The sequence below is a fragment of the Anas platyrhynchos genome, chromosome 16, assembly GCF_047663525.1.
Source record: "Anas platyrhynchos isolate ZD024472 breed Pekin duck chromosome 16, IASCAAS_PekinDuck_T2T, whole genome shotgun sequence".
Taxonomy (NCBI): domain Eukaryota; kingdom Metazoa; phylum Chordata; class Aves; order Anseriformes; family Anatidae; genus Anas; species Anas platyrhynchos.
Genome location: NC_092602.1, coordinates 15,147,376 through 15,165,076, shown reverse-complemented (window position 1 = coordinate 15,165,076; position 17,701 = coordinate 15,147,376). Strand labels below are relative to the sequence as shown.

Here is a 17,701-nt window from a genome sequence, read left to right as displayed (position 1 = left end):
GTGGAGTTTGACCTGGATTCAAGAGTTGCTTTAGTCACCCCCCAAACAGCAGCTTTAGGACAAATTTAATGTGTCATTCTTGTTGTTTTGACTTACCGAAGTGTTTTCAGGTCTGGCAGGCTTGTGCTGTAAATGCTGATCTGATGAGCTTGGCTGCAGGGGAGCATGGCAATGTGGAGCTCTGGGGAGTTTTAAAAGGCAGCATTGCACCCCCAGGGCTCCGAAATATCATTTAGGGATCATTATAGGGTGACAGTGGAGGAAGAGCTGGGACGAGCACCCCATGCTGCTGATCCAGCCCTGGTGTGATTTTGCTCCCCTTGCTGCGGCACAGTTCAGACCTGCAAGAATCAGATCCTTACCTCTCCTTATCTCCCAGATGGGATTTTGCCTCCTCATACATCGAGACATCTTTAAAATTCTCATCCTCACTGCTTACCTAGGGGCGCTCCTGAAATCTTCCCTTTTCTGACATCTGAATGATGTTACAAACAACAGCTTCCTGTAATTCTGCAAAGTCTCTCAAGTCTATTGTACCACAGGTTGCCTCTGTGGGCAAAATCCATCCCAAAGAAAGGGCATCAACATCCTACTAGCATAACTTCACAGAAAACCTCCCTTAGGAAAATTGTTATTTGGAGATCTGCCTGTGCAAGCCCCAGATTGTGGCCCTGGCAGGCTCCGGGCTGCTGTTGGACACTGTAAGCAGGATCCACTCCTTGTCAGCACTTTCCCAGTTTGCAAAATTTCTCACTTTAGATTTTCTTTCAAATGCAGGCTATAAAATCATATTTAAGACGTGCTCAGCAATGCAGCTAGGCCTGGGTGCTGGTGGCTCTCCTGGGCCTGGCACCCCTGATCCCAGACATGCAAGGGAGCAGGGGGGAAACCTTGTGGCTGGCTCTGGGACATCCGTTGCACACCCTTTTTACACCCCTTGCACACTTCCTGCAAAGATACCCCCATGGTGCCCAGCAGTGCCAAGAGGAGACAGCAAGACAATCTTGATTATTATTATTATTATTTTTTTTTTTTTTTTTTGTCATTAGACTGGTTTTACACTGAGGAAATCAAATCTTTGGGTTTGCTCTAGCCCCATCCCCCCAAACCCACAGGGGCCTAGTTCCTCCAGACAGAGCTGGGGCTGCCCAGGGGTGCAGGGTGCAGTTTTTCACTTCCCTGCATGGGAGGTGAGCATTTGTTCACATCGCCATTTGTGTGGAGTGCTAAAATATTCAACTTAAATTTTTTATGACATTCATAGGAGTGGTTATGGAAGCAAACAAGATTAGAGCAAGTACTACATAAAAGCTTGTTTATGCAGGGAGGGGAAAAATCAAACTCAGAGACATGTTTGCAGAACTGGAAGAACCCAAGGGGATGGTTTTTTTTAGTTATTCCCTCCTTTTTACCTAGCTGTTTCTATTGTGATCACAGTAACAACTCCCATCTCTTAAAGAGCTGGGTTTACTTTTCACTGAAACACTGATTCTGGCAGTGGTTTATTTTTGTATTCAATGGGAGAGGTCTAGGGAAGACGAGCAGTGTTTGGCTTTGTACTTCAAGTGCCACTCAGGGCAATCGGGGCTGAGGTGTGGAAACACAGTACACCAGTGTCTGTGCTGCTGCAGGGCAGTGTCTGAGCAAAGCTCCTGCTGCTGCAGCCCCGCACAGCCCTGTGCACACCCCTTTGCTTCTGCTGCATGCCCTTTAGGATGTCCTTTGCCAACTCACAGCATGGCCGAGGTTGGAAGGGACCCCTGGACATTACCCAGTCTAACTCCCTGCCAAGCAGGATCACCCAGAGCACGGTGTGCAGGATGGCACCCAGGCAGGTTTTGAGTATCTCCAGAGGAGACTCCACAACCTCTCTGGGCAACCTGTTCCAGTGCTTTGCCACCCTCACAGTAAAAAAGTGCCCTCTCATATTCAGCTGGAACTTGCACCCTCCTGTGCAACCCCCTTTGCAAAGCCCTTTACAACATACTATTCAACTCCCTTTGCAAGACTTCTTTGCAATCTTGCATGCACACCCCTTTGCACGGCTCTTTGCAACCCTCTTTGCACGGGGCTTTGCACGCCCCTCGCAACATGCTTTGCATGGTACTTTGCACGCCTCTTTGCAACATGCTTTGCACAGCTCTTTGCAAAACCTTTTGCCAGCCCCTTTGCAACGTGCTCTGTACGGCCCTTTGCACGTCCCTCGCACACAGCTGCCCCCCCCCCCCCACTCCCCCTCCGAGCACCCTGCCCCCTCCGCTCCCACCCGCGCACCCCCCGCCGCCAGCCCGGCGGTTCCGCGCAGTGACGGCCGCGGCCGCGAGGGGGGAGCCGCGCTCTTCCCTGCGCTCCGCTCCGCACCTCGCCGCCGCCGCTCCGAGCCGGGAGTGGGGCGGCCGAGACCCCCCGAGTCTGCTGCAGCGCCCCGGGTCAGGGCACCCCCCGGGGGGAGCGGGGAGAAACTTCTGGGGGGGGGCTCGGGACGGCCTCACCGGAGCCCCCCCCTCCTACTCCCCTTCCTTCCCCAAAAACCTACTCCCCCTCCCCCAAAAGCCAACCCCCTCCAGGCTGAGCCGCACAGCCCCGCGCCCGCCCCCCGGGCAGCGGGATCGGGGCGGGGGGCTGCGATGCTGCGGGGGCGACCGTGAGCGAGGGGTGTCCCCGCATGGCCCCCCCACCCCCATCATCCCCGGACCCCCATCTCTCCAGCCCCGGCACCTCCACGGGGCTCCCGGCCGAGGGCAGCAGAGGGGGGAGTGGTTCCGGGCTCCGCCGCGACACCCCCGGCCCCCCCCCCTCCGGCGCCAGCCGCCCCACTCCGAAGAGCAGTAGCACCATGCCCACTGCTGGGCATGGAACAAAGAGGATGCTCTCCCGGGGCCCCGCGCTGCTCCTGGCGCCGCTGCTGCTCCTGTGCCAAGGTAACCCCGCGCGGCTCCCGAAACCTCCACTTTTTTATTTTATTTCCCCTCTTTTCCTCTTCCCCCCCCACCCCCCTCCATTTCTTTTCCCGAAAACTCTGTGTTGTTTTGTTTTGTTTTGTTTTTAATTTTATCCCCCCCCCCCCCCCCCCCCTTCCCCGGGGATAACATTTATGCTCGCGGAACGGGAGCCTTAAACCTGCTCCGTGGCTGGCGGGGGCAGGATCAGGCCCTGGGGATGGGGGGGAACACGGGACGAGGTTCGGTTCGGCTCGGCTGCGGTGGGGGTCCCGGGGCTACGGTACCCGGGGAAGCCGCCGCAGGGACCGTTGTGCCCGCGGCTGTTGGCGGTAATAAATAGCGGCTGTTAAAGCCCAATTAATTAAGATGCACCGGGGCTGGAGTTGCTCAGCGAGTCGTTCGCCTCTGCTGCTGCTTGGGACGCCGCTTGCATTTGGCCCTGGGCTGCTGGGGAAACTTGGTGGTGGGTTTACGGATCCGCTGAAAAACGAAGGTTTTTTTTTTTTGGGGGGGGGGGAGCAAAAAAAAAAAAAGCGAGGCGTGGGAGGGGTGCTGGCGGCGGCTGGGGGTCCTCGTGAGGGTGCAGGGGGAAGGAGGAAGAATTTGGGGAAGGGTTTCTGCAGGGACACTGTATGAGGGCAGAAGCATCCCCCTGCGAGGCATGGGGGACAAAGGGGTCCTCATCTTGCTTGTCCCTCGATGGGGGAGCACTACCAAGGGCACATGTAGAAACTGGAAGCGGGGCACAAGGCATGAGGGCAGGGGCTTGGTGTGGGCAGTGCGATACCCTGTGCTCGGTGAAGCCTCTGCTTTTAGTTGAGGAGGGAGTTAAGAGAAGCAAAGAAATACATTTTTTATTTTTTTTATTGCTTTGACACATTAATTATAATCTTTTCTCTGATATTCCCCTCTCCTCCTGTGTGGGTAGCTACCATGGTGAGATCAGGCTGTGGGTGTAATTCTTCCAGCGCTCCGAGTGCTTACACATATGGAAACCCACTTTGGAACAGTTTGTGGCTGCAAACCTGCTGCCGTGCCCATCCCTCTCCCCTGCTCTCTGAGTGCCTCTGTGATCAGCGTGCATGCCACAGGCTTGCAGCTCATGCTACACATTGCCAAACTGTCGCTGGGCTTTGCCTCGCCAGACTCTGGCATCCCGTGTCCTGCTGCTGCCTCTGTCCTGTCCCTCCCCAAGCATGGGTTGCAGCAGGAGAAGGGGTTTGGGAGGCCTGGGGCTATGCTCCCACCCATGGCATGCTCCAGGCAGTGTCCCTGCCAGACACTGGGGTTAGTGGAGTGCGTCATGACCCAGGTGGCTGCAGAGACCCCTGCCTGCGTCACGGAGTGGGGCTGCCAGCTCCAAGCTCCCCGCTCGCACAGACAGCCACATTGGACACTTGCGATTTTCACCATTTATTTGCCTTCTCTCCCTTCCCTGCTCCGTGGAGGTGGCTCCCACCTCCCGTCCATCAGACCCCCAGAACAGCTCTTTGAAGGCGCAATTAAGAGATCACTCGCTGTCCCGGAATCCCCTGCGAGGAGAGGGAGAGCGCCATGCACTTGGTAGCCTGGGGCTGGCTTTGTGGATGCGCCTTGGTGGCAGCAGGCCCCTGCTTGCTGCTGGCAGCTGGGCAGGGCTCCTGGCCGCCTTCCCAGCTGGCGGTGGGGCTGCCTCTGGGGCTGCGTGGGTTGGCATCTGGGGGGCGAGCTGGGTGGCTTGCCTGTGTGTGAGGCTGGGCGGTGGCAGCCACCATGATGTGTGCATAAGAAGGAAGTAGGGGGTCGTGTTCTGACCCCTGGGGGGCTGCAGGAGGACAGGTGATACGCTTGTTTCATCGTGTGCCCCCCCAAGGCTCTACGTAACACCCCTTGTGCAGGGGTGCTTCGGGAACAGAAAATGAGAGACCTGTGCTATTGGCTGTGCCGTAGGTTGGCAGAATGTGATCGTACAAACTTGAAAATGTAGGTTATTTTCTCCTCATCAGTGCGGATTTCAGTGTTTCATCCAGTGACTGTTCCACCCGATGTGATGTGGTGGGGTAGTGGGGTCAGGGGAGGAGTCTGCAATTTCTGTAGTGCTCCAGCGTCTATTTCAGCAATACATTTCACATATTCTGATTTTACTTTCCGTCAGTGTAAATCTGGAGCAGCTCCTCTGAAGGCAGTGAGGCTGCTGTGGTCTCGTGCATCACTGCTGTGATCGGCATTGGACTCCCTGGGAAAGCAGGTGGCAGCCGTGACCTGCCCTGCACAGCTTTTTATGCTTCATAATCCCCTGTTGTTGGTGCTGCAGCCTCCTATGTATGTTTGAAAGAGGAAAGTCCCCATCATTCACCGTGTTGGTTTTTGATTGTTTTCTTCAGTCTGTCAGGCTTGGTTGCAAAGCTCCACTCGCTGATACCTGGCTCTTTGGCTGATCAATAGAGTCTCCTGGGGTTTGGATGCCAAAATAGTTACATTAAAAAACAAATCAATTGTTTTGAGTGCAATTAATTTGCTGTATTTTATTACTGGCAGTGATGGGAGCTCCGAGCGCTATTATCCCCGTGCTGGGAGCAGCTCAGCGTGGGGAGGAAGGTGCAAGCCCAAGGTAGGCTGTGGGGGGCACCGAGACCTTGGCATGGTTTGCATCTCAGGAAGGACTCCCAAATCAGGGATGCATTCCTGAGCCAGGGATGGCATCTGTTCACTTGATTGCTGTGATGGGTTTGCCATCGCATGTTTAGTTACCCTCTGAGCCCAGGCAGATGTTGGGTGTCCGCAGCAGACAGTGTGTTGCGTACCTGCTCTTGGGGCTTTTATCAGCTTGCCCGTCACTTCACGTGCTGCTTCTGGTGCTGTGGGACACCATGAGCAGGTGGCACTGCTCTCCCTTCTCCACGTTAGTTATGGCTTTCCTGACACCTGCTGCATATTGGGTGGAGGGTGCTGCTGCCTACCTGCAGCATCGAGGCAAGCCCCGCTGACCTATGCTGGTGGCCACCCTGAGGACCTGGGGTAGGGGTGGCTGGGGCAGGTGGTAGGCAGCAATCTAACAAACCAAAACCCTGGGAAGCATCTCACTGGATGAGGAGTCAACCTGTGGAAATAAATAGTCTGCTCTGTGAGTTGAATTCACCAAACTTGACCCCCTCGCCCTCCTCCCCCGTTGGTGTAACTGATGTCCGTTAATGCCAGGCAGTGACTTGATTCGCTGGCTCAGCATTAGCACTTACTGCGTGGCTGCAATGAGACGTGTTCCTGGCTGCGGCCGCCACATGGCTGGCATTGAGTGCCATGGAGGCTTGGGAGCATGAGCAGCCACACAGCGTTCTGGGTGTTGTAAAAGGTGTTTAAATGGCACGCTGTCAGGAGCTTCCCAGCTGGCATTCCAGAGGAAGCTGTTCCCATGTGAGGATGGGCAGGCAGAAATTGTGAGCAAAGAGGCCTTGGATAACTTACAGGGGTGGGCAGGGATTGCCTCGTGCCTGGTTTGTCCTGGGTACTCCTGTTCCCTACCATAGAGGTCTGGGGCACTTACCTGTGTGCCCAGCACCTTGCCCGGAGGGATGCTGCCTGGGCTGCAGACTCGGGTGCTGTGTCAATATTAATGTTTCTTCCACACTGTTGAGAAATTATCTTGCTGTGCATTTTCAGCTTTTCTCTGTTTACATAAACGTGCTTTGTTTCTGACAGCATTCAGAAAGCTTCATGAATTTATGGTGTGCTCCAGATTCGAGCATATTTTATTTTTTCCTTTATTTTTTTTAAACACTTTCTTCCCAAATTTTGGTGATGAAATGGCGTTAGAGATGCATATTTCAGCGGGCTATTGAGAGGCAATGTAAACATCATCTTTCATAGAAAAGTTTGTTCAACTTTCAATGCAGCCCAGCCTCCTCACTTAATCAATGTGACTGCCATAGGAGATGATTTTAAAAGTGGCGATTACATCCTATCTGGTCTCCTGCAACTTCAGGCGAGGAGAGAAAAATGAAGGGTAGCGTTTGAACTGTTTTTTTTTTTTTTTTTTTTTTTTTTCATGACTTTTTTTTTTGTGTGTGTGCGCGTTAGGGCTAAGCAAGGGGGTATCTCAAGAAGTGGTTAGAACTGGGCAGGAACCAGTGCTCCTTGTCTTGCCGTACCAGCATCAAGCAGCACTGGAGAGCTGCTGTGCCCTGGGCATGTTTTTATCTTCCCGGCATGATGCGCCCTGGGACCCCAGCACGGGGAGAGGGTGGCTGCCCACCTGCCCTGGGAGCTCTGGGGGAAATGGTCTGGGGAGCAAAAGCATTTTTGCAAGAGATGGGAGAAATGTCATCCTCATTACCCAAGAAATAAAATCCTTCTGGATACTGGAAGTGCAGATAGCTTTTTTTTTTGTTTTGTTTTGTATTTTGCTTGTATGGGAGCATCTCAAAAACAGATGGCAAAGCAGAGATTTATATTCTGTTAAGTGCAGAGGGCTGGTGCACAGGACCTTATCTGCTTGTGGGCACTCCAATAAACCTGCCAGCAGGTGATTTAAATCCAGTTGCTCTGATTGGGAGAGCAGTGCGAGGAACAAGGTTTATGTTATTTATGAACTTTATGAGCAATGTTAGATTTTTTAGATGCAGGAATGATCAGGGCATGGCTCTGTAGCACCAGAGACTTTGATTCCTCTCAAAGGATCTTCCCTGAGTCAGAAGAATGAACCATTTTACATTATTTAGTAGTCAGGCTGCTGAAGCCAGCTGTTCACGTGAGTGACAGACACAACTATTTTATCTCTCAGTTTAGGAGCTGTTGTCAATTAGCCACAGCTTTTGCTTGGCAGTGAGACCTTTGCTGTGGTGGGGAAAGGGTGCTGCTAATGGATGCTGCAGCTCTTGGAGCAAACATTGCTGCTGCAGCATGGAATGGATAAAACTCGCACCCCAAAATGACAACGTCCATGTACCCTAAAAGGGAACCCTTGAGCTGGTTTCAATGCAACAAGCAGCAATTAGAAACTCAGTAGAGAGTCAGTAGCTGCTGACTGGCTTTGGCTGATTATTATTATTCTTGGTTCAGAAAGGAGCAAGTCTGACACAAGTTTTGGAAGTATCTGGTCTGGTCATGTGCACAGGGCATGTTGAGGCTGATATGCAGCAGCAGCTGTCAGCCCCTGGTGCCTCTGTCCCACAGTGCCGCAGGACCACAGCAGCCTGAAATGCCCAGGTTCAAGGGCACTTTGAGAACTGGGGGCAGATGGCCATTAAAAACAAGAAGCATGGTTGTCTTCCATGGGGTGGAAAAAAGACAAAATGCATACCCACGCAATGAAATGGGCTTTTCATCATCGAAAGATGATGAAAGATGAAAGATGATGGAGACAGGTCCCTGCTCGACATGGCAGGTGATGCCCTCCTCTTCTGGCCCCACCTTCCCAGGTGCCCTTACAAAACAGGTTTGAGGCCCTGGAGAATGAGAGATCAACAGCAACTGAGGAAGAGGTAGAAAGTGTTCCCAGGAGGATTCCTAGGGCGAGGAGGTCGACTCCACGCATCAGGACTGCCTCCACCAAGAAAGACAGGAGGGTGATTGTTGTGGGAGACTCTGTCCTTAGGGGAACAGAGGGCCCTATTTGTCGGCCTGACCCTACCCGTAGGGAAGTCTGCTGCCTCCCTGGGGCCAGGGTCAGGGACGTTGCCAAGAAAGTCAAGCGCCTGGTACGGCCCACTGACTACTACCCGCTACTGGTCTTTCAGGCTGGTAGCGATGAAGTAGCAAAGAGAAGTCCGGAGGCGATCAAAAGAGACTTTAGGGATTTGGGGCGACAACTTAGAGGTTCAGGCGCGCAGGTTGTGTTTGCCTCTGTCCTTCCGATAGGGGGGATTGAAGCTGAAAGGCGTGCTGTTCGCATAAACTCGTGGCTTCGAGACTGGTGTGACCGGCAGAACTTTGGGTTCTTTGATCACGGGAAGGTCTATGCTACACCGGGCCTGATGGCACCGGATGGGATGGGCCTCTCTCGGAGAGGGGTAAGGATCTTTGGTCAGGAGTTGGCAGGGCTGATAGATAGGGCTTTAAACTAGAGTCGAAGGGGGAAGGGGCTAAAACCAGGCACGCCGGTGAAGACCTAAGGGATGGTACGCTAGAATCAGAGGGGCTGTGTGCCAGTGAGGTCCTTCGGTTAGATCCACAAGGTGCTGAGTGTAAGGAGACGCACCTGAAATGCTTCTACACGAACGCATGCAGGATGAGGAATAAAATGGATGAGCTAGAAGTCCTTGCCCAGTCCCGCAACTACGACATCATCGGCATAAGCGAAACCTGGTGGGATGAGACCTGTGACTGGGGTGTTGCGATAGATGGTTACAGGCTCTTCAGGAGGGACAGGCAGGGTAGGCGAGGTGGTGGGGTGGCGATGTTTGTGAAGCAGGGGCTGGACTGTGTGGAACTCCAGGTCGGCGATGGCAAAGTTGAGAGCCTCTGGGTAAGGATCAAGGGACGAACGAATAAAGGGGATGTCGTTGTGGGAGTCTATTACAGACCGCCTGGCCAGGACGATAGCGCCGATAAATTATTCTTTACAGAACTAAGAGAGGCCTCGAGATTAACTCCCCTTGTCCTTATGGGGGACTTCAACTTGCCAGACGTTAACTGGGAGTGCCACACGGCTGACACGAGCAAGTCCAGGAGGTTCATGAAGCACCTAGATGATAACTTCTTGGTGCAGGTGCTAACGGAGCCAACTAGGAAAGGTGCCCTCCTAGACCTGTTGCTAGAAAACAGAGAGGGTCTGGTGGGAGATGTGGTGATTGGTGGCCGCCTCGGTCATAGCGACCATGAAGTGGTTGAGTTCAAAATTTACGGTGACAGAAGGAAAAGTGCCACCAAAACCTCATCCCTAGATATGGGGAAGGCGGACTTCAGGCTGCTCGGGGAACTAGTCAGCAAGGTCCCCTGGGAAGCTGCTCTTGAAGGCCTTGATGTCCACCAGTGCTGGTCATTCTTTAAGCGATGCCTCCTAGAAGCACAAGAACAGGCAGTTCCTAAATATCGCAAGTCAGGCAGGCGCGGCAGGAGGCCGGCGTGGCTGACCAGGAACATTCTTATGGAGATTAGGCGGAAACAGAGAGTTTCGCTACTGGAAGGAGGGCCAGGTGTCATGGAAAGAATACAGGGATGCTGTTCGTGTTTGTAGGAAGAAAATTTGTGTGGCTAAAGCACACCTAGAGTTGAAGCTGGCTGTGTCTGTGAGAGAAAATAAAAAGGGGTTTTTTAGATATGTGAATGGAAAAAGGAGAACTAAAGAATACATAGGGCTGCTCCTTGATAGGGAAGGTCTCCTCACAGACAATGACATAGGCAAAGCAGAGACGCTTAACGCCTTCTTTGCCTCTGTCTTCAATGCCGATGATGGGCTTCGGGACCCAGGGTGCCCTGAGCTGGAGGACCGGGACGGTGGGGATGACAAACTCCCAACCGACCCTGAACGTGTGCGGGATTTGCTACTCCACCTGGATCCCTACAAGTCCATGGGTCCGGATGGGATTCATCCCCGGGTGCTGAAGGAGCTGGCGGACATCATCGCGGAACCTCTCTCAATTATTTTTCAACGATCCTGGGAGTCTGGAGAGGTCCCGGTAGACTGGAAGCTGGCAAATGTTGTGCTGATTTTCAAGAAGGGTCAGAAAGAAGACCCTAGCAATTACAGGCCTGTCAGTCTCACGTCAGTGTCTGGTAAAATCATGGAGAAGATGGTTCTCGAACGTATTGAGGCGCACCTGGGGGACAAAGCAGTCATTGGTCCCAGCCAGCATGGGTTTGTGAAGGGTAGGTCCTGCCTATCTAACCTGATTTCCTTTTATGATAAGATCACCCGTATGGTGGACCAAGGGAAACCAGCTGATGTGATTTTTTTGGACTTCAGCAAGGCTTTTGACACGGTTTCCCATAGGATCCTACTGGACAAAATGTCCACCATACAGCTAAATAAAAACATCATACGATGGGTGAGCAATTGGCTAACGGGCAGGGCCCAAAGGGTTATGGTGAATGGGGCTGCGTCAGGCTGGCGGGCGGTCACTAGTGGGGTCCCTCAAGGCTCCATTTTAGGGCCGATACTTTTCAATATTTTTATAAACGATCTGGATGTAGGAATAGAAGGTATTTTGAGCAAGTTTGCTGATGACACCAAACTTGGCGGAGTTGTGGACTCGAATGAGGGTGGAAAGGCCTTGCAGAGGGATCTGGATAGGTTGGAGAGCTGGGCGATCGCCAACCGCATGAAGTTCAATAAGAGCAAGTGCCGGGTCCTGCACCAGGGACGGGGAAACCCTGGCTGCACGTACAGACTGGGCGATGAGACGCTGGAGAGCAGCCTAGAAGAGAGGGATCTGGGGGTCGTGGTAGACAGCAAGTTGAATATGAGCCGGCAGTGTGCCCTGGCAGCCAGGAGGGCCAACCGTGTCCTGGGGTGCATCAAGCACGGCATCGCTAGTAGGTCAAGGGAGGTGATTGTCCCGCTCTACTCTGCGCTGGTGAGGCCTCACCTTGAGTACTGTGTGCAGTTCTGGGCACCACAGTATAAAAAGGACATGAAACTGTTGGAGAGTGTCCAGAGGAGGGCTACGAAGATGGTGAAAGGCCTGGAGGGGAAGACGTACGAGGAACGGCTGAGGGCACTGGGCCTGTTCAGCCTGGAGAAGAGGAGGCTGAGGGGAGACCTCATCGCAGTCTACAACTTCCTCGTAAGGGGGTGTCGAGAGGCAGGAGACCTTTTCTCCATTAACACCAGTGACAGGACCCGCGGGAACGGGGTTAAGCTGAGGCAGGGGAAGTTTAGGCTTGACATCAGGAGGGGGTTCTTCACAGAGAGAGTGGTTGCACACTGGAACAGGCTCCCCAGGGAAGTGGTCACTGCACCGAGCCTGTCTGAATTTAAGAAGAGATTGGACTGTGCGCTTAGTCACATGGTCTGAACTTGGGTAGACCTGTGCGGTGTCAAGAGTTGGACTTGATGATCCTTAAGGGTCCCTTCCAACTCAGGATATTCTATGATTCTATGAAACAGAGGATGGTAAAAGCTCTTCAGCAGAAGCAGAGCTCTGTCAGGGCAGGCTCAAAGGCTAGAGTGCCTCAGCTGTCCCCACATCATGGGAGTGAGAGCTGCAAGCACTGGCGAATATCCCGCTCCTCCTATCTTTGGTCGGGTACAGGCAGTTCCTGCGCGGCTGGTGCTCAGTGCTTCAGGCAGCAGGGCTTCTGCCGCTTCCTTGGCAGAATGCTTTGCAGCCCATTAGACCTCTCCTGTCTTCCGCCTACACTTCTTCTCTGCCTCTTCCATCGCTTGTTGGGTGACCTGAATCCACAACTTTCTATCCTCATCGCCCATCTGAACCCCCCAGTCAGGCAAATCTGCGGAATGGGGACAAATGGTTAAACAGGTGGGTAACCGAGGAGAAGCTGGGATGTAAATTCGTTTACAGTTGGAGGTTATTTGGAGAATAAAGGGCATGGACTTGAAATGCACTTGAAGATGAGCTCTGAAGATGCAAAGAAGGCAGCTACAGTCACACTGTCTAATTCATTTTGCACAAAGACATTCTCCTCCAAGGTGTTTGGAAATAATGGAGTAGCTTAGTTACTAACATTATTAAATCCTCATCTCTGACAGATATGAGAATTAATATACAAAGGTTTCCTCCTTTTTTTTTTTAATGCAGCTGTTACTCATTTCCTGTCTTTTGCTTAGGAGTAGCCCACTGAAAGTTATTAGCATGAGTTTATTGGTGCAAAAAAAAAAAGTTCATCTCTATAATTTAAAAAAAAAGAAAATGCAAGTAAAACAGAAGACAGCGTGAATTTTATGATTAACCATTCTTTAGTTTTCCATCTGTAGATCTCAAAGGGATGTGGGAAAGAGAGCTGGCGCTGTGGAAGCTGCAGCCTGTGCTCTCCTGTCCTGTGTGTGAGGAGCCAGCACTGTGCTCAAAGCCCTGCAGGCCCGGGGAGCAGGGTGGTGGGGTGGCCATGGGCTCTGGGGCTATGTTGAAGACAGCCAGTTGTGTTAACAGTTAGGGCGGGGATGGACAGGACTGAATTAACGCTTGTTTCTTTTGCCAAGTTTGATCTGGATCAGCCACATTACAATAGTTGTGGGAAGTGTTAGGCAGAAATGGAGAGATGGAATTGATGTTTGCTGCTGGAAGCAAAGGCTCCGTCCCTGGCCTGATGGAGCCGGGCAGCCTGAGGGGATGGGGGACGTCTTTCCAGGGCCTACGCTGCAGAGCTGTTCTTCAGATGCACCCTTTTAAAACCCATGTGTCCCTCTCTCAAACCTTATTCCATGGCAGAGCCATCCACATCTGCAACACCATTGGTGTTGTAATAAGGTCACTGATGTCTGCTGCCAGCCCTTGGCACGTCCCTTTTGGCAAGTATTGGCTCCTTCAGCCCAAATTGCAGCCTTGAGCCTTCTGTTTTGCTGTGGTCGCTGCCAGCCCTCCTGTGGCCTTGGCCTAAGGCTCTTGAGCACCCGCTGCTGTGTTGTGGTTCTTGGGGTGCTCCTGATGTGGGGCAGGACCAACGCTGTGTGGAGCTGTGTGGCTGGGAGCCAGAGTTGCCCTGGTTCTAGTTGGTGTCTGCCGAAATGCCCAGTTAGGTGTGTGGTTCTGGGGCTGCTCATCAGGCCCCAGTCTGTGGGGCTTCATCATCTGAGTTATCCCCAGAACATGGTTATCTCCCTGAGTGGCAGCCTCCTATTGAAAGCAATCTCTTTCAGCAGGCCACTTGCATTTATTTACTGCACAGCTTCTCCCATTAGTATAATCATTACTCCTTGGACTGGATTTGAATTCAGAGCATCCCACTGTGGTACTTAAAGAATTAATTACAGCAGTGAAAAAATTCCTCTGAAGACTTCAATGAATTGGTCTGGTTGAAGTGTTTTAGCTTTGCTTCAGTTGGTGCAGCCCTTGTCAGAGGATTGTGAGAAAATGCATGGGTCAGTGATTTAGATTAGGCAAATTACATTAGAAAAATTGATTTGATTTAGAAAGTGAGCTTTCAGATCACAGGGAATTGCCTGCTTCTTCCTCTGCTGTCTGCTTCCCCCTGAAGATGAGCAAATAATTTAGGGTTAAAGTAAGGGGCTATTGTGAAAGGTGTGTCTGAGAGCGGAACAGAGGTGGGTTGGCACGTACCCGTACATGAATGATTATTTACCCATGTGTCGCTGTCTGGAGATGCGGACGGATGGGACACTTGTGGCAGCACTGACAGGTGGTTTGAGTGGCTTGATGCACAATCAGGTCCTTGATTTTTTCAGAAATGGCTTCTTTGTATGGCATGGCATCAGCGTTGGTGCAGATTCTGGAGTGTGTCACTGCTGCCTGACTCCATGCTTAGTCATTATTGGGGCTGGGAGCTTGTTTTCATTGGGGTTTTGTGTCCTAGGATCAAAACAAGCAGTTCCTCTTCTATCCCTTGTCCTAGAGGTGGCGCAGTCCCTCAGCTGCAGTGGGAGAGTGCCCAGCAGTAGGCACATGGGGCAGCATCTGCTCAGGAGCGTTCCTAAAGCAGCACCTCTTGGTAAGCAGTGCCCTTCCCTTGGCAATGAGGGGCTTCTTCCCAGCCCTTCACCTCCCCACCTGTCTTGCCTTTGAGAGTGAGGGGCTGTGAATGCGGTGGCTGCTGGCTGGAGCCCCACAGCACTTGTGGCTGTTCCTGAGTTGCTCGCCACTGGAAATTAGGGTTAGGGCTGTAGGGCTGAAGCTTGGCACCAAGCGTTTTGCTTTTCCCCTTGTAAAATTTATCTTTTAAAAATATTTAGGCAAACAGCGTGCATTTACCAATGAATTTTATTTCCTTATTGCCTGGCAAGAACCCGTTAAATTCCAGCTTTTCTACAGCCATATTGACAAGCTCATTCTGGGCCTGGCTGGCACTGGTGGCATTCCCCCCTGGTTTCACCACCACCACCCATGGCACGACAACTGTGCTGTGGCTGTGGCGTCCCTGGACACTTTCCTCCCCCTGTCTTGGGGCTCTTGCGGTGCTTTTGAGGCTGCTGTGCCCTGTGCCTTCTCAGGGGTCTCTGCACTGCCCCAGCAAGCGCAAGGAGAGAAACGATGCTGGGAGGGAACCCCCTGCCAGCAGCTGAATTCAGCCCTGCCAAAAAGAAGTTGTGAAAGTAGCAATCCATCTGTCCACTTAGTGGGAGAAACCTAAGATCGTTTCACAGTAATCAGCCCCCTGGTGTTTTTTTTTTTTTTTTTTCTTTCTTTAATGTAGATAACTGGCAAAATCTGAAGCTCGTTAATGTGCTCGGAGTGCTTTTTTTTTTTTTTCCAAAGTTCATTTTGACAAATAGAAACTGTATCAAATTGAAAAATAATATAAGACAAATAGATTGTCTTTTGCTTTTTGGGTAGCCTGTATCTGCCATAAAATTTCGGGGATTTTCTCTCCTTCCTGAAACTCTCTAATTACCAGCAGAGTTATCAGCAAGTGGATGTTTTTGATTGCTGCACGTACCGTTGGATGGTGAACATTGTCATCTTCACGTCTCTCACAGTAATGCATTCTCAAGGTGATGCATTATGCAGGTGCGTTCCCGTGCTGTAGTTGCTTGGCTATATCAGTGTTTCTATTAAAACCCACTATATTCAAGGATTTTAATTTGGTTGTAAAAACTTGCTCCAGGCACTACCTCAGATGAGAAAGTTCAGGAGTGGTGTTTTTTTCTTTGTAATCTCATTTTATTTTTTTTACAGCATTTCTCATTTTTTCTTTCCCCTTAACTGTGAGGACGTAGAGGAAACAGGCTGCAAAGGCGCTGCCTGCTTCTTGCTTATGTGAATTGACAGGCAGCGAGTCAGAGATATTCACAAGGATTTCTGCCTCCACGTGGTGAGACGGTGTTGCATTACAGCAGTTTACAGAGGGAATGTGGCCAGCATGAAGGTGTCCTGCAGGAGCCCTCACTTCAAGGAGTCATCAGGGAGGGTTGTTCAGGGTGGACATTTCTGCACCAGTGGCATGTCACTGCTGTCTGTGGGTGGATGCACTGCTGTCCCCAGCTGGGGGTGACACTGTGGCTTGGCGTTGCCTGGTGTTTGGGACGGTGATGAGATGTGATTGGGCTTTGCTCTGGGACTGGGGTCACTGAATTGCAGTAGATGCTTTGCTGCTGCACGACGATTTGTAGTTAAAATGCAACTTGTCATCCTGATTAGATTAAGCAGTCAAATTCATTTACAATATTTTCCTCCTGCCCTGCATTGTGTAATTAGCAACATATGATGCTTACATTAGCTCAGTTAAAGGTTATAATGATTAAGCTGCACATTGAAGCCTTCCGTGGATCAGCTGGTGCAGTGAAGCGGGGCTGTGGCTAGGTGAAGTGCCCACACCAGCCCCATGCCAACGGAGGCACTGATGCGTCCGTTCCTGGTGTCTGCAGGGCAGCAGCACACATGTGCCACCAGCTGCTGAATGTGGTGCTGGTCTGGCTCTTCCTTCCTTGCGATGGGCCCTAAAGCACCCAGCTGACCGTGTGCATGGAAGTGCCAAAAGGATGAGTGTTCAGGCGGTCCTTGTTGGTGCCTTGGGAATGTGAGCATGGCTCTGAAGTGTTCTGGCCAAATCCTGAATTTTTTACCCGAGTTAATCTTCCATTAACGTGAGTTTTGCCTGAAAAAGACTTTGAGTCAGATTGGGGCTCTAACTAGTGAAGAACCTCACTTAAGAAAGCCAAAACCAACAAGAAAACTACTGTAAGCTAATGATAATGAATTATATTTTTCTTTGCTGTGTAGTCATAATATTGTCTTTCTTTCCACCTTCTGCTGAGCTGTGAAAATGCTCTGCAAAATGATATTTTTGAGTTGGTGGAGAAGTACACCCCTGTCAACAATATTTTTCTATTGTTCATCAGAGACAGGCTTCATAACAGAAGAGATCTGTGTTTGAAAAGTACATCAGCTGCAAACAGGTTTATTCCAAGTCTTCTCCAGGGGCAGGGCAGGGCTGGGAGGCGATGCTCCATCTGGAGGAGACCATGGAGCGGGGCTCCTGGTCTTTCAGCGGAGTGGCCGGGCCTGGCTGGAATAACGTATTGCTGCTTTCACAAAAGGTGGCTCTTACATTAAAGGTTCTGGTACAAAAAGGTCTGGAGACGTTGAAATATTTTTATATTGCTTAAGTTACTGTACGAGGTGCCGTCTCATTCCCTAGAGTGCTGTGGGGGTCACGGACACAAAAGCGAGCAGTAAATGAGCTCCCACCTTTCTTGGTCCATGTATAAATCTGTGTACGTGCCCGTGTGCACTGACGTTAAATTGGCAGGGTGGTAATGTTTCCCTTCTCCAACCATCAATTTCAATTGAATTTCATAAGCCATTAAAGTTCTGCGCTGCTCCCTTTGCTGTTCCAGCCATTTAGCTGCAGGTCCTGGGGCATGATTGCTCTGTGGAGCAGCAAAAGTAAATTGGTTCCTGATGTAAAATATTATATATATATATATATATAAAACTCACTGTGAGCAATGATGTCGGGCTGATGACATGAATCTTCAAGCTTGGCTGTTCCTGGTCCAGTTTTGGTTCACCTCTGACAGAACCTTTTTTAAAAGCCTCTATACTCAGCTGGAGAGGCAGCATCTTGTATGTGGAGGAAGATTTCTTTTGTTGCTCATATATTTATCTTCAGAATCATGGTGGAAAGATTTGACTTGTTTTTGTTTTTTTTTTTTCCCTGTGGGTTTGAAATGTTTGAAAATGATTCTTACTTGGATCAAAGGAGATCTC

General features: G+C 51.2%; 1 protein-coding gene across 1 annotated transcript in view; it reads left to right on the top strand.

The window, feature by feature from the left end:
- The first annotated feature begins 2,336 nt into the window (after positions 1–2,336).
- LOC101803831 (transmembrane protein 132B) overlaps positions 2,337–17,701 on the top strand; it is a 267,174-nt gene continuing 251,809 nt past the window's right edge. Inside the window, exon 1 of the mRNA XM_038187471.2 lies at positions 2,337–2,921. Coding sequence (XP_038043399.1) covers positions 2,666–2,921 — 256 coding nt within the window. The 5' untranslated portion in view covers positions 2,337–2,665. The remainder of the gene's footprint in view (positions 2,922–17,701) is intronic.